Source organism: Ahaetulla prasina, chromosome 2, assembly GCF_028640845.1.
Source record: "Ahaetulla prasina isolate Xishuangbanna chromosome 2, ASM2864084v1, whole genome shotgun sequence".
Taxonomy (NCBI): domain Eukaryota; kingdom Metazoa; phylum Chordata; class Lepidosauria; order Squamata; family Colubridae; genus Ahaetulla; species Ahaetulla prasina.
Window position 1 is genome coordinate 62,455,532 of NC_080540.1, and position 16,244 is coordinate 62,471,775.

General features: G+C 33.9%; 1 protein-coding gene across 22 annotated transcripts in view; it reads right to left on the bottom strand.

The window, feature by feature from the left end:
- Positions 1–16,244, bottom strand: part of SLMAP (sarcolemma associated protein) — a 90,927-nt gene that overhangs the window by 16,107 nt on the left and 58,576 nt on the right. For 3 of the 22 annotated variants that reach the window (XM_058166830.1, XM_058166824.1, XM_058166827.1), the window contains 7 exons: positions 16,063–16,113; positions 9,835–9,897; positions 4,414–4,470; positions 2,312–2,392; positions 2,047–2,106; positions 1,215–1,337; positions 581–655 (listed from right to left, as the gene is read on the bottom strand). In XM_058166830.1, coding sequence (XP_058022813.1) covers positions 581–655; positions 1,215–1,337; positions 2,047–2,106; positions 2,312–2,392; positions 4,414–4,470; positions 9,835–9,897; positions 16,063–16,113 — 510 coding nt within the window. Of the gene's footprint in view, positions 1–580; positions 656–1,214; positions 1,341–2,046; positions 2,107–2,311; positions 2,393–4,413; positions 4,474–9,834; positions 9,898–16,062; positions 16,114–16,244 lie in introns of all 22 variants that reach the window. The other 19 variants (XM_058166828.1, XM_058166819.1, XM_058166825.1 and 16 more) reach the window with 9 other exon arrangements.

Genomic DNA, 16,244 nt, shown 5'->3' on the forward strand with positions numbered 1-16,244 from the left:
AGCATATGCTAGGCCTGTGATGGGGAACCTATAGCACGTGTGCCAGAGGTGGCACGCAGCACCCTCTCTGATGGCACACAAGCCGTCACCCCAGTTCAGCTCTGCTATGCATGCATGTGCATCTTCCACCAGCCAGCTGTTCTTCTGTTTTCTGCTGCCCCCAGACGGAGCGCATACGGGGGGCCCATGTGTACGTTGCATTTCGGGGTTCACACACAGACATGCGCATGCTTTGGGCACTTGGTTCAGAAAAGGCCAGCCATCACTGTGCTAGGCAATCATTCATTTGAATCATCCTTAAAAATTATTCTTGTTCATTTAAATATTCATTCATTCATTCATTCATTCATTCATTCATTCATTCATTCATTCATTCATTTATTTATTCATTCATTTTGCTGTCCCTCTCTCAACATTTTTATGTCCTGTCACTGACAGTAGTTAATTTTACAAACCATTTTAGCAACAGACATTTCATTCTACTTAAATAATTTTGTATGGAAAATTATTATAGTTTCTGTTCTTTTCAATGACAACATATATATTTTTCTATTATATTTTTGAAGATTCTTTTTTTTACCTTGGAGAACTTGGATTTGTTTGGTGGACTCTTCAGCTTGCAATCGATATGCTTTTCTCTCTTCTTCCAACAGAGCTGTAAGTATTATGAAAATACTCAACATACCAATTTATTATGACTTCCACTATCAATGTTACAGTATATATTAGGTATTAGTTTTTAAACAGATTACTTAGTTTAGTATGTCATTAAAATTTTGTCATGACCAATGTAAGTAAATTACCATATTTAAATTATTACTGTGCTAGTTAATAAACTTCGTGTAAAATTGTTTAAAATATCATGCACTCTTTTTAATACATTCATATCATTTTACTTTGAAGAAAAAACTGACTACAAGGAAAATGACCGATTCCATTTTAATTGCTTAAGCTAAACATTTATTGAAAACTTAAACCAAATGATACTACTATACATGTCTATTCTGAATTAAGTTCTTCTGAGTTCTTATTCCCAATTAAGTGCTGATAAAATAACAGCCTTTCCGCCCTTGGCTGAAAGTATCATATAATCATATACCAGGCATCTAGATTAAAAAGGAACAGATCACAGACTTAAATACCCTCTTCAATCACTGTATTGGTGTATAATGCTTTCCTGGGAATTCTACAGCTCAAAGGACTCTTCATCTCACCTTGCAATTCAAAGCATTTTTGTTTACTGGTCCTAGCTAGCTCTTGGGCTTCAATCAGTTCATGGTGCAGCTGCTGAATTTCCTGTTTAGTCTCAGTTTCTGATTGTGCACCCTGCAATTCATCTGCTAAAAGAACATTTTTCTTTAAAGCATTATTTTTGTCAGTAGCTTAATTTCTATTACTTTGTGAAGTAATAGGAATCAAATAAAATTAATTATACATTATGAATTAGGGAAAGGTTAGGAGACGAATAAGACAAGTATCTATATGCCAAGCCATGCAAGAGGTTGTAAAATATAAATTGACAGGAACAGGTTGCTAATTCTAACCTTAGCAGTCTTAAGATTTTAAATACAGTTTTTCATACATATATTTAAAAATAATTCTAGTATCGCTGATATTTCATTTCAGATTTTTTTCATAATTTATTATTCAAGAATAAAATACTGGTTTATTGTTTTAAACAATAAAAAAAGACTTTGGACTGAAAGTTATAACTTTTGACATAGCAATCTTCATTTATGAGAGATGAGAATAATGAAACCTACTGTCCTAAGGACTCATTATATTAAAGAAAAATAATGTTTCATGTGCAAAATTAAAATTAGAGGATAAGGTGCACTGAAATTAATTTGCTCCTATTTTGGATTCTACCTACATTTCATATATACCGTAGATAAAGTACCAGTTTGTTCTTTAGCAACAGTCATCAAAAGCAAATGACAGAGAACAAAATTAAATTTTCAATCCATGTTTCTAACTAATATTAATTCCAATATTACATTATTTCCTAATTGAAATACATTAAATATTAAGAAAATAATGATTTACCTTTTAAGAGAGCAACTTTAGCAATAGGTTCATTTAATTCATGATCATCCATCTGAGCATCTTAAAAAAGTGAAATTATTTTAGAATTTGAAGTAATACTTTTAAATCAATCAGAAACAGTATATGGCAAAAAATATAAAAATTCACCTGGATTAGAAAATTAAGTTGTTTTAAATGAATTTTTTTAAATTTTGCTTTTTCATAAAAGCCTCATTACAAATTGTCACTGTAATCCAAGTTCACTGAAAGATATGCCCAACCATACCTGTAGTGTCGTCACTGCTTTTCTCTTTGCTTGGGCTTAAAGTATCTGAAAGCTCAGCTTCTTTAGCTTTTGCCTGATTTTCTGTAAAATATAAACACTAATTCCATTCAGATAAATGTGTAACTATATGCATACTTGTACTTTCAGCATAAATTCTAACAAGTGGATTAAATTCCTCTTCAAACTGGATTAAATGCTTTCAGAATATACATTGAATATTAAACAAGCCCATGCAGGATGAAGTTGGTTCATTTGTTGCTTAGCCTGGCCCTTGTGTCTGAAACTTGTATTTTGGCCAGGTAAACCCCACTGAGAAATTAGTTGTTTTGTTTGCTAATTCTGATTATAAATCAAGAAAGCAAGACAAAGAAAAGGAATTTTAAAACAGTGTCTATATTGTAACCTTGAAAAGAAAAGAGCTACAATTAGAATAAATGCCGCTTTGTAGCACAAGTGGATAAAGTAACAATAAGTTGATGCATTACCTATAATAGCATAATGTTTCAAACAACATAGCAATTAAAATGAAATGCTTTAAAAAGACACTGATAGGAAATCTATTCTTTCTCCATTAGTTTCTTGATGAGCTAAAATAAGGGTAGGAACTACTGCTCTTAAATATTGTTATTGTATGAAATTATTTTACTGCAAACAAGTTCAAAAAACCAAAAATGCTCCTTGCTTGCCCATTAATTTGAAAATATTAATTTAAATGTGTTACATGTAGTTAGGTAACTGATACTTCCTTATATGGAAATAAAAGGAACAACTGGTCTCTCAGTATACACTAGTGATGAGTCATTTAAGTCAAAGGCATGAAAAACGGAATCATACAACTCTATTTAATTTTCTTCCACATTTTCAAAATCCCTTTCCAATCTTAATTACAGGATTTACAATCTTGATTGCATAATTTTTTTGTAGCCAGCAATACACACAGCTAATAAATATGCTAAAAAGATAATTATAATTGTTTAAATTATCTGAATTCTGCAGTTTTAACCTAGTACAGATTTAGGATTCAACTTTCAAAATTTTGAGCTTAATTCTAGATCTCAGTTACAACTCATAAAATATTTTATAGGAAGTTGAAGTCTATACAAGCTCAAACAGAGCCAAGAATGAACCCAAAAAATTAATAAATGCAGCGCACTATACATTGCTAAACCATATCAATGCAATATCTATTATTAGTATAAGATGATTTAGTCCTCAATTCAATTATCAATATTAAACATAAGAGAATAGCAATCTCTCTTACAAGGTCAGTTTGTCCACTGACCAACACCTTATCTTCAAGGTTTTGGATAGAGAAATTTCTCATCACTGATAATTTTCTAATTTCTTTTTCAGGAAAGAGATCTGGCATCTAATGTATTTATATTTTAGTACTTTATTCCGTTTTATACTTTATAATATTATTCTCTCTAGGATAGTTTTATAAAATATAGGATACAATAAAAATTTAATAATTTCATGATTGAATCATTTTCAAAGTAGAATATACTACATATTAATGCAAAATAATTCAACATTTTACAAGATATTAGCATGCAAGCATTAAATTACACTTGTATTTATTGTCTGCATTCTTTTCCAAATATGGCATGCTCCCTGCACTTTGCAAAAAACAGGAGAGCAGATGCAGGCAGGATCTGAACTGTGATTTTCTAGAATCAAAAGGCCATAAATCTGACAAAATCAAAAGCTTAAAAATGGAATATTTAATTCATAACAAGCTAATATTCAATCACTGATATTTACTGAATAGAAAATCTGAACGTGAAAATATTACATAATTCACTACAATCTGCAAAAGGCAAGTGTTTTAAACTAGATTAATTCCATATTGCAAATATTAAATTAAAAAAATAACAATAACCCAAAGCAAAAAATGTCTGCTTCAAACTTTTCTTCATTCAAAGCTCACATTTTATAATATATTTTATTTGGAAGCCCTTTAAGATTATGTGATAAGTAGTCAAATATTTTGTCTATCATAATTCTTCAAATATGTCTCCCTGACATGAAATAAATGTCCAATGTCTAGGTCTGAAGATAAAATATATATTTCAAAACACAAATATAGTAATAAGTCTGACCTTTCAGTATCTTTGTTTCATCCGTTCTGGAAAGATGTCCTTCGTCCATGAGCTTGTCTGCTGAACAAAATAGGGATTACTATCGAAGCTCAAATTCTTTGTACGTGTCTCTAATCTACATTCCATGCCCAAATTTAAACAGGGCAGTATTACCTCATACTTCCCTGCAAAAGAATTAACAGACTTTTCCACTTGAATAAAAGAATTATAAATATAGTGTTAATTATCTACTCATAAGTAAAATATTAAAACACTGAACTGAAGCACAAAAATATAGATTCATTATGTTGGAAGAAGACATTTAGGCCACCAAATACTATCCCCAGTTCAAAGAATTAAAGAATCTCTAACAAGCAGCTGTCAGAATCCTGCAACATATGATAGAAGGATTACTAGCCCAGCATTCTGTTTCTATCATATCACACCACTGTAAAGACCCATGAAAAACTCTTAAGAACAACACAATAAAGGACCTTTTCATTTGTAGAATTATGTATCTGGCTTTAAAGCATATTGTCTGTAATAATAAAAATATTTTAGAGCTATCAGATCTAATAGACACCGATAGCATTCTGATCCATGATCCATTTGCTATATTTTATCAAAAGAAATTAAAGCAACAAATCTAAACTTTTTGATTTCAGAACAGAAGAGTTTAAGCCATTGTACCAAAGATAATTTATACAGAAAGAAAATACTTATATTAATAATTATGAATAATTGTTAATAATTATTCCACAATTTCTATGGAGTCCCCCATCCCCATGAAATGCTCATGCATTTACACATTAACTGATTTCACCTATGGAATTTTATCTAAAGATTTTAGATATTAGTACAAAAATATAGTATTATTCAACATAGTGAACATAGGTCACATTTCTTTATTAGAAGTAGTACTAATTAACTGATAGTCGATTCTTGACACTAAGAATGCAGAAGTAAAGATAAATAATTTTGAAGAGGCGGATGTAAGAGGTAGTACAATTCCCACTTACAGCTCCTCCATTTTTATTTGCCTAGCCCTTTATATGTCACTGATTATATTATATTCCTATAATGTTGGAATATATAGCATTCCAGCTTTTGTCTTATATAACTGAAGGGAGAGAATATAATTATGTCCTTTTCTAATAATCTGTAATAAATTGATTGCAGACAATAGGGTAGTTTCTTAATTATTTTGAATAATATTCCTAAAAAGGCTTGTAGATGGGATCTTTAAAATAATTAGGGAAAATGTAGGAGTTTGGTAGCTTTTTCTTTATTTACGCAGTCAGGAAAGCACTACAGAAAGGTAGACAGAAAAGTCAGATCAAGAGACAAAAAGGAAGTATCAGTGGACAGAACAAAGACAGAAAGTAGTAACCTGGTGAATCAGAAAAGGACAAGACATAACCATTTGTAGCATAAGACAATGGGGTAGAAAAAATATACATTTTGTAGTGTGTTGAAGGCACAACAAGCAGAAAAAGAAAATGATAAAGTGCGAGAAGTTGTGGAAATAATTATGAAGACTTACAAATACTAATTTTCATTGTCAAATTAAATATAATCAGACCACCAAATAACTGAAACATAACAAAATTTCCATATTAATTTGCTCAACAAAACAAATTCATTTATTAATATCACAGTCTGCTGAAGAGTAATTAAATATAATTGTAAGATGCAAATGCAGATAAGATTTTAAATTTTAGTAGGCATTAAGCAATTCTATGTATAGTTTTGCTTAAAATGATAATAAAAGGTTACAGCTATAAATGGATGGCATAAATGCCAATGCTTTTGCACAAAACTTCTTTTGAACTGTTCTGTAGGTTTTTTTGTATTTGAGAGAGATGCCCTTCTCCCTCACCTTCTGAAAGGTGTGGTCCTGTTCATTTTATAATAACAACTGCAATGGTCTGTGGAGCACATGTGGCAGGACTGAAGAAGGATTCAATGAATACAGATGATCACTCAAAGAGCCATAATTACAAAAAAGATAGTTCAAAGTATGAAATATGAACAGGGAAAAAAGAATAAAACCACAGAAATCAGTTATCAGTCCAGAATGGACCGTAAATAATATAATTGGTAGTATTCAGCTCTAGAACTTTTTCAACAATGGTCTGTCTATACCAGTGGTAGTCAACTTGGTCCCTACCGCCCACTAGTGGGCGTTCCAGCGTCCATGGTGGGTGGTAGGGGTTTTGTCCAATACTGAAGCACTTTCCTTTTTTTTAATTTAATTGACTTTTTTAAAAAAATTCACTGAATTATTTAAAAACATTTTCATTAGGTTTTCATAAAATTCCCTGTGACAATTTAAATTTCTGAAAATATACTATTTGTATTGCCCGCACATAAGTTTAGTTCACATTACATAACTGAAACTAAATGGCGCTATAGTGCATGATTAAATATGATTAAATAAATGTATATGATTAAATAAATAAATAACTGCAAACAAAAGAGCCTTGTCCCAGAATACCTCGCGCATCTCCCCCCACATCACCCAGCTGTAACAGACAAGCAGAGCTGGTAGCCGGCGCCCCCCCCCCAATCCACGATGCACGAGAGGCATATGCAGACGACGATACACGGCACATTACTGTGGAACCGGTGGGCGGTTAGAAAATTTTACTACTAACAGAGATACAAATGTGGGCGGTAGGTATAAAAAGGTTGACTACCCCTGGTCTATACAAATGCAGATGTGATGCTCAAACTCATATGTGATCCACAAAGACTATGAAAATACATTCAAAATAACCAAAATTATTTCAAGATTTTATGATAAACAGACTAAGAAAGAACAGGTGTATTTCAATATATAAGTCTAGTTACTGAAATAAATGCTGATCAGAATTGATACTTATGTTCAATCATAAAGAATTTATATTACTTTATGATTCAGGTAAAACAATTCTTCCAATGACAGTCCTAAGGGGTTTTCTTTTAAATTTTGGGACAGTGTATTACCATTTCAAGAATAGACTACCAAGGACCTCTGATATATAGCAGAACCACGAGTAGTGAATGTGTAATATGCCTTTCCTGAATATAGATGCAACTATAATTGAAAAATGTCTCCATAAGCTTCTCAACTGTGTTCTAAGATGTATAAAATTATATCATTCTTACTAGCAGCAAAGGTTCATGGTTCTTAGAGATTAGAAACTGATTTTAATTTTAAATATAAATGTACCATCACACAGACCTAAATTTCTGGGACGCAAACCCCCCCCCCCCATTACTAGTTTAACTAGCCTAGTTTATTTTTTCTTCCACAAATTTATTTTAATTGTCTTTATATAATTATTTATTTGTAATCAAATTATCTCATTATTATTATCTGGCAGCATCTAGAAATTAGGGCTAGGCAAAGTATTCCAAAGAGGTACATCATTATAGCCCCGAACTGTGAAATCACCCATGTCTTTTGGAAAGCCCAAGCAATTGCTTTGAAGGGGTCCCCATACTTCTATTGGGACTCTTAACCTTTAAAGCAGGGATGTCAAACTCAAGGCCTGCGGAATGCTTAAATCTGGCATGTGGTGCTAGTATGGAAATATCAAAGGACCCGTCCACGAAGCCTCTGCTGGCAAAACTGGGCCGTGGGGAGGGACGTTTTCGACCTCCACAGTAAGCCCCCCCCCACTGCAGCCAGTTTTTGGCCTCCACTGCCTCCAATAGGAGGCCATGGAGAACAAAAACGAGGCGCACGGGACTGCACGCTCCCACCCTGTTTTGGCCAGAAAAGTGCTGCAGGAGGCATACGTCCCGTCTCCCCTCTGCCCCCCTCTACAATGCTGTTCCAGCCCTCAAAGAAATCCAGTTTGACACCCCTGCTTTAAAGGGAAACCACTGTGCATACACACATACAGGTAGCCCTAGACTTATAGTTCATTTAGTGACTGTTCAAAGTTACATCCCTGAAAAAAATGACTTATGACCATTTGTCACACTTACAACCACTGCAGCATCCCTATGGTCACATGATCAAAATGGGATGGTTCGCAAATGGTTCATATTTATGATGATTGCCATGTCCTGAGGTCATGTGACCTTCTGACAAGCAAAGTCAATGGGGAAGCCAGATTCACTTAATAACCGTGCTACTAACTTTAACACCTGCAAAGATTCACTTAATAACTGTGGCAAGCAAAGTCATAAAATGGAGCAACATTCACTTAACAACTGTCTCACTTAGCAATAGAAATTTCAGGCTCAATTATAGTTGTTAAGTCAAAGACTACCTTTATGAAAAACCTCTTTGAAATATTTTATCTGATTCCAATGGAATCTTTTCAAGTTTCTGTGACTGTACAGTATCTTGCTTCTCTAAATCTACCACTAAAATCTCTTCAAATGACTGAAAGTGTTCCATAATTTTGCTATTGTACTTGCCTCCACTTCTAAGAAATGAACATTTTGTATTTTTAGTTTGCACTAAGGCATTTGCTTACTTACGTAAGTTCTTAGAACTACAAGGAAAGTATTATAAATCGTAATTATCTCTATTTTCCTTCATCTAGTTTTGCTTAATAGAGTAACTAAAATATATTAGATGTACATAATAATTATAATTACATATATAGGTCAATAACAGACACTTTTTAAAATTCTGTTTTCTTTACACTTTGGTTCATGTAATATTAAAACATATCATCAACATTATCATCAACAATAATTGCTTGATGTAAGAGATTTCACTATTGATAGTCTATAATGATAGTTTTGTTATTTACCCTTTTCCCTCCCCATCTTTTTGCTTCTAATTATATTTGATGGTTTCCCATACCATACCACGATGAATCTGACTTACAACTTTTTTTCTTGTCCTCTAATGCTAACTACTGGTTCTGACAGTTTTTCTTATGCCCAAAAACATCAAGGGGTTTAATTCTTCTAAGTCTAGAAAAATGAACTGTGATTAAACTGTGATATAAATCAGGGCCATGTATTTCCAAAGAATAATCAGCTTGTGCTGAATGTTTTGGTGTATGCCGTATCTATCCTAAATATACAAGTGGTATTAAGATTTTAATTAATAGATTTTACAAGCAGATTCAACAGCCAGTTTGATATAGTGGTTAAAGCATCAGGCTAGAAACCTGGAGACCATGAGTTGGGAGAAAATAAAGTTCTCTCATACTTTATTGCCTATCACTGGTATTCGATAGTTATTAATATTGCATATTTTACTCAGACTACAGGTTGTATTTCCACAGCACTACATAGCTATTATAGTTGCTCACCTTTAAACGTGTGAACTAAAATATTCTGTTAATTAAAGAGACCTGAGATTTTTAAACCGATGTAATCAATTTTTTTTAAAGCTTGTCATTGCTTTTTTGCTCAACAAAATTATCACTATTCCCATTCTATATAGGACAGACTTTTTAGTGAATGTGATGAATGCTGTGTACTCACTCTGACACTCTATGAACTGATGAATAAAAGTGCAGTCCCCTCCACTCTTTGAAAGAAAGTGCTCTAGTAAAGAAAGAAAAACCTTTAGGTTATATCTCCATCTTTGAGGGCTCAAATCAAAACATACAAGCCTCAGATATGAGGTAAGGGGAAAGGGATGCCTCAAAAAGGCACAAACAAAAATACTTCTGCAGTAAGTACAAGTGATATACCATGTACCAAATAAATGAATTGATCTGTAATATAGTTTATATGATCAGAGTGCATAAGCTTTATAATTTAACAAATGTATTTAATAAATGTCTGTACTGGATATTTGTTCAATGAAACAAATTTTCATTGTTCAATGGACATCTGTTCAATGAAATCTGTAAACAGGGCACCTATTTCTGCAATAAATATTTATTTATTTTTCTCCTCTTTAGAAGCTTTATTATAAGCATGGTCATTTCATATATTGACAGCAAAAATTAGTAGAGATAAAGAAAATAAACAGAATTTTTAAAAAATCCTCAAATATTAAAAAAATTTTTTAAAGGGAACTATAAAATAGCTCACTTTAACCTTTCATTCCATTATCCCTATCCACTAATCAATACGTAAGTATTTGTCCTTTTCTTAAAGAGTTAAAGCTGGTTGTTTATATTTTTTAAATAATTTCATCTTTTTTTAAAATTCATCCCATAACACCATATTTTTTTCTTAAAATTATATTCCAAATGTCTGAGCTTTCTTTGCTATGTGATGTATTTTAGGTAACAGAGGTGTTCCTACTTGAATTTGAATTATGAATATTATTATATTATTTTATATATGAATATTTGATTATGGCTCAGGGACTAGGACATTGAGCTTGTCGATCGAAAGGTCAGCAGCTCAGCGGTTCGAATCCCTAGTGCTGCCGTGTAATGGGGTGAGCTCCCGTTACTTGTCCCAGCTTCTGCCAATCTAACAGTTTCGAAAGCACGTAAAAATGCAAGTAGAAAAAATAGGGACCACCTTTGGTGGGAAGGTAGCAGCGTTCCATGAGCCTTTGGCTTTGAGTCATGCTGGCCACATGATCATGGAGATGTCTTCGGACAGCGCTGGCTCTTCGGGTTTGAAACGGAGATGAGCACCACCCCCTAGAGTCGGCAACGACTAGCACGTATGTGCGAGGGGAACTTTAACCTTTACCTTATATGTTGTGCCATTATTGCATAATCTCCAATGTTGATCTCCCATTCTTGTATTGTAAACAAAATTTCACTTTTCTAATGTTGTCCCAACTGGATGCTATTTTTGTTAGCATGTACTTTATAAAACATTTGTGGTTTCATTTCAAATTTTTATTTTTTAAATTTTCTGAACATTTCAGTGTATTCTCTTCTAATACTTCTGGTTGTGGGGGTATTTTTTTTTTAAGCATAACCACCACATGTAGTAGAATATTCCTTTTTTTATTGTGGTATGTCCAGCATTTATTATGATGTATGATTTATCCATCTTATTTATCATCTCCAACTGTGGGCTGGAATACATTTTTTTTCCTATAACCCTTCCCATTGTTCTGCTGTAATTGCATCTTTGAAGTTTTGCATCCATTTAATCATACAGTTTCTAATTTGTTCTGTGTCTGCATCATATTTCAATAACAATTTATAGATGTGTCCCAACAGATTATTTTATTTCTGTAAAAGCACTTTAAACATCTTTCTTAACGTGCTTTCTTCTTGAGATCACTTTTTATTGTTCTATTTATTTCTAAATAAATTCTAAACTTTAACCATGGTAAATACCAACTGTTATTAATCAATTCATGCCATGTCTTTAATCTATTTTCTGAATTTGGTTATGCATTTTGGCATATATGACTGTTCTTGTTGTAATTATCCTTGAAATAAAAAGCAGTTGATATTAATGGTGAAATTGCAAGATTTATCCTTATTCTTAGAAGGTTCCAAATTTTTAGCAGATTTTTCCTCACAATAAGTTTCTTCCACTTTTTTAGTCTTTTTTTTTCTTTGTACTGTAAACATGTCTGTGAAATTCTTTTCTCCTAAAATTGGTATTGTGCTATTAGGAGATTATATCCATTCTTTTAACTAAGTAAAACAAATGTTCATAGTCAAGGAATATCTGTAATTTTTTGTTCTTCATTATACTATTGCAATATACTTTCTTGAAGTAACAAAAAGTCAGTCATTCTCCGTTTGAAAGGCAACTTTTCTCCTTGAAACCATGCATTGAACTTGGTTTCTGATCCACATATAATTGGGTGGAACAAACTTCACTTCCTCAACAGTGCAAAAACTTTGAGGTTTGGTATTTGGACTTTTTGTTATCGCTGGTTAAATAATGTCTAAATCACTTTCATAATACTGTAATTGATATTAATTAATCAGACTTCATTTTATAAATGAAATTAATCATGGCTGATACTTAAGAAGTTTTCGATACTGAAGATTGATCTTTAATATAATTAACTAACGTCTAACAAAATAAAATCTTTTTATTGGTTATATCTCTATTCCATTGCTTTTTGTAAATTGTGAAGTACATTTGGTCAAAAAAAGGGTAACTTTTCAAGTACTAACCAACCACAGACTTGTATCTCTTATCCAAATCCAGTATTTGTCATTTTGGTCCAATTGATACCTATGTAATTATATTACACATTTTAACTGGTCGACCCATAATAAATATGGTCAGTCACACATTATTTTCCATTTACAGAGATAAATCTTTACATTTCGGTTTGTCTCACTTTCTCAGGTTTCTAATTTCAACTGTAAATCTTCCTATTCTGCATACGTTACAATTAATTGTGTCCATTAGTATATGTTTATGTCAAGAGCCAGTTTGGTATAGTGGTTAAAGGCACTAGAAAGTAGCAAGGGGACTGTGAATTCTAGTTCTGTCTTAATCTGGAAACAGTTGAGTGCCTTTGAATAGTCACTCTCTCTCAGCCCTAGGAAGAAGACAATGGTAAACTACTTCTGAAATATTGCCAAGAAAATTGCAGTAACTTGTCCATATATTGACTCTGTCAAATTACATTATACATGTTCATGGTGGTTTCTCCGCAAATATTGTTTTTTCCCCAAATAATTACTATAATGCAGAGTCCTAACTCTGGTGCTAAAGGTTGACCTCTTTTCTTGTAATAGGGAAGAATAGTGAGGTTTTGGTAAAATAAGCACAAGGCCTAATAACAGATGGTAATGAGGAAGGGATGGAACAGAGAATAGAGTGCCTAGAGCAAAATCCAAAGGAAATCCTGTAAGATAGTACCTTGTTAATATTATATAACAGAACCAAAATACTGGAAGTTCTGAAGCAAAAACAGACCAGAATGTGGCCTCTCGGAAAAAAAAACAAGGCTAAAAGATTGGCATCTGAAACTCCTACAGAAGATGATGGGATTGATAGTTGGGGCAGTGTTCTTCAAATAATTAAGATCCCATTTGTGGTGTTACTCGTAACCACTATAACAGTGTTGGCTAACCTTTTTGGCACCGAGCATGTGATCTTCCAGTTTCTGGAGCACATATGCACACACAAAGACCAGCTATCCAGTGCATATGTGCCAGCTCTGTTTGGCCTTTTGGGGGTCCTCGCACCTCCCTGCCTACCCCCCACCCGACCCTCTGGTCCCTGTCGGGATGGTGGGACATCCCCACCGATGACCCAGTTCTGCAACCCCAGACAGGGAGAGGAATGCCACCTCCCTCTGCTGGAAAGCCAGTGCCCCTTTCCTGCCTTGGAGGTAAGGGGTGTTGGTGTTCCTGGTGCTTGGGTTGGGAGGCCAGCAGGCAAAAGAGCTTTGCCCCAACTCTGGCTGGAGTGAAGCGCCCCCCTGACCAGCGCAAACAAACCAGCACAGCCCCCCCTCCCAGTTGCTTCCCGGCTTGCGCGCCTCTTATACCTTGGCAGCCTCTCCATGCTGCGCTCTCCTCCAGCACTCCTGGGGCAGCGCAGCTCCTCCTTTTCCTCTAGCATCCCGTCCGGTAGCGGCAGCGCGAGAACCGCCACCACTCCCTCGCAGTGGCAGGAGCAGCAGGCGGGGCAGCCGGCCGCCCAGCCAGCAAACCCTGCCCTGTGCACCCGAGCTGGCCAGGTGCTCCAGACTGCAGACATGCAACAGTGCCGCAGACTGGGGCTGCACAAGAAGCCCGCTCAGTTGGGTAAGAAGGGAAGCCCCAACCCGCTGCCCTTGCTCTTGCTGCAAGGGCTCTTGCTGCTGCCCTTGCTCTTGCTGCCCTTGTGGGTTTGGTGCGTTCATGCACACTGGCCAGCTGGTCTTCACCCGCACAGGACCACCAGAAATTGAAACAGCAGCCACCCAGTGTGCATGCAGTGTGAAGACCAGATGGCCAGCACACGTGTGTGCCAGAAACCAGAAGATTATCTTCCCAGTGTGCACATGCGCACCGGGTGGCTGCTATTTCTGCACACATGAAGACAGCTGGCCGGCGCATTGGAACCTGGAAGAGCAACAGGTGATGGCTCCGCATGCCCAGAGAAATGGCTCTGTGTACCACTTCCAGCATGCGTGCCATAGGTTCGCCAAATTCAAGATAATGAAAATGAAAAGAATGTGATAAACACTGAAAATTTTTAATAAGAAAACTGGGTGTGTCAGAACAAGAGAGAAAAATTAAGGCAGAAGATATTTTGATGAGTCCCATAGCGAGAAGGGCAACATGCAAGTAAAATTTGAATAATAAATAAATAAATAAATAAGTGTTGAAAAGAGTTATGAACAATGAAACAACAGTAGACAAAGGGATGCCAATAGAATGTAACTAAAAGAATAACAGAAATCACCTAATAATACTTAATGAGAAAGAGAATAATAATTTGTCAAGTTTTGAATGGAGTAAAATTGTCTGAGAAATGTCAGATGTGAAAGTTCCTTTTACTCAGCAAAAAAAGTAAACCTATCTGCTAATAAACAGGTAAGGATGTAAAAAGATTTCAGTATGAAAACAAATAGTAAATCCTATTAACTTTAAATATATTTTACTTTAGAAATTAAATTGACTGTCAAACTGCAAATATATGATACAAAAATAGTATTTGTGTGTTATTGGTTATCTACATAGTTAATCTCTTACATTTTTCTTTTTGAACAATCAAGAAACTATGTAAAATAACTACCAAAAAGAAAACTAGTTAATAGAAGCCACTGTTACTTAATTTTTAGTAACATTTATCTCTGCTTTGACTAGGTCTGGACATAAAAGGATCCAGATTTCAGACAATAATTGACAGAATTGTACTCTTCCATTTTTATTACTATATTTATTTAGCAGTTTTCATGCACATTCCAATTATTCTCCTCTAAATAAGCATATTATACATTTAACACAAATTACCAATTCTGGCTAAAATGAACCCAGACGCACTTTTAAACTGAATGCAGATATGGTTTTAATCAAGTCTTTTAATGAGTAAGTAAAAGGAAGAGCGAAGATTCATTTTAGCTAAAATTAAAAGTTATACAATACCAAAAAGCTAGAGGAAGCATAAAAAAACCTAGATTCTGTCATCTTCGTTCTTTTATAACCATATGATCACCACAGCTGACTGTAAATAAGTTTTGCTGCATTAGGTATGGAAGCATAGCAGTAATATTATGCAGAAAGCCCAGATATCTGAAAGCTTTAATGGAATTTGATAGGAGTAAAAAATTTTTAGCAGAAATTTAAAAAACCAACGGCAAATAAAACATCCACCCTAATCCAGAAAAACAATATAGGTAGAAATTAAAAGGCTAAAAAAACTCTGGTGATTTTATTAACAATATACATTCCCCACATCGTAAATAGCAATGCAGTATTAACAGCCAAATAAAAGATAACATCTCATACACTTGTGCCTAGGAGAAAATCCAAGTGAATTCAGTGAAGTTTACTTCTAAATAATACATTGCAACCTCACTATAACACAGTCTTTAATATAGATATAAAATTCTGCTATTAAAATTTTCTCTGCTGGCATTTGAAAGATGCAGGATCAGTCCCACAGCAGAATATTTACATTGTATACTTGATTTTATTTTAAAATACCATGCTTAAGTATTTTAAAGTATTTTAAAATATAATAAAAAATGTCCATGCTTAATATTTTAATCTTTAAAATATAAAAGATAGTATTTGCATTTATTTTTATATGGAACAAAGCTGGTTCATAATCTAAAATGTACAAACCACTGTAAGAAAAAAACCATTGAGAATACCCTACCTTTTTCTGTGCTTCCATTAATTTTAGGAACGAAGTCATCAACTTGTATGCCTAGAATTAACAAATTGTATTAATTCTAAATATTCAAAACATATTCACTTGCACACTTATGCCTTTCTACATGGATGAATTAGTGTTGAAAATTTAGCTTTCTTCTGGTGGTTCTTAAACTGTTTGATTTA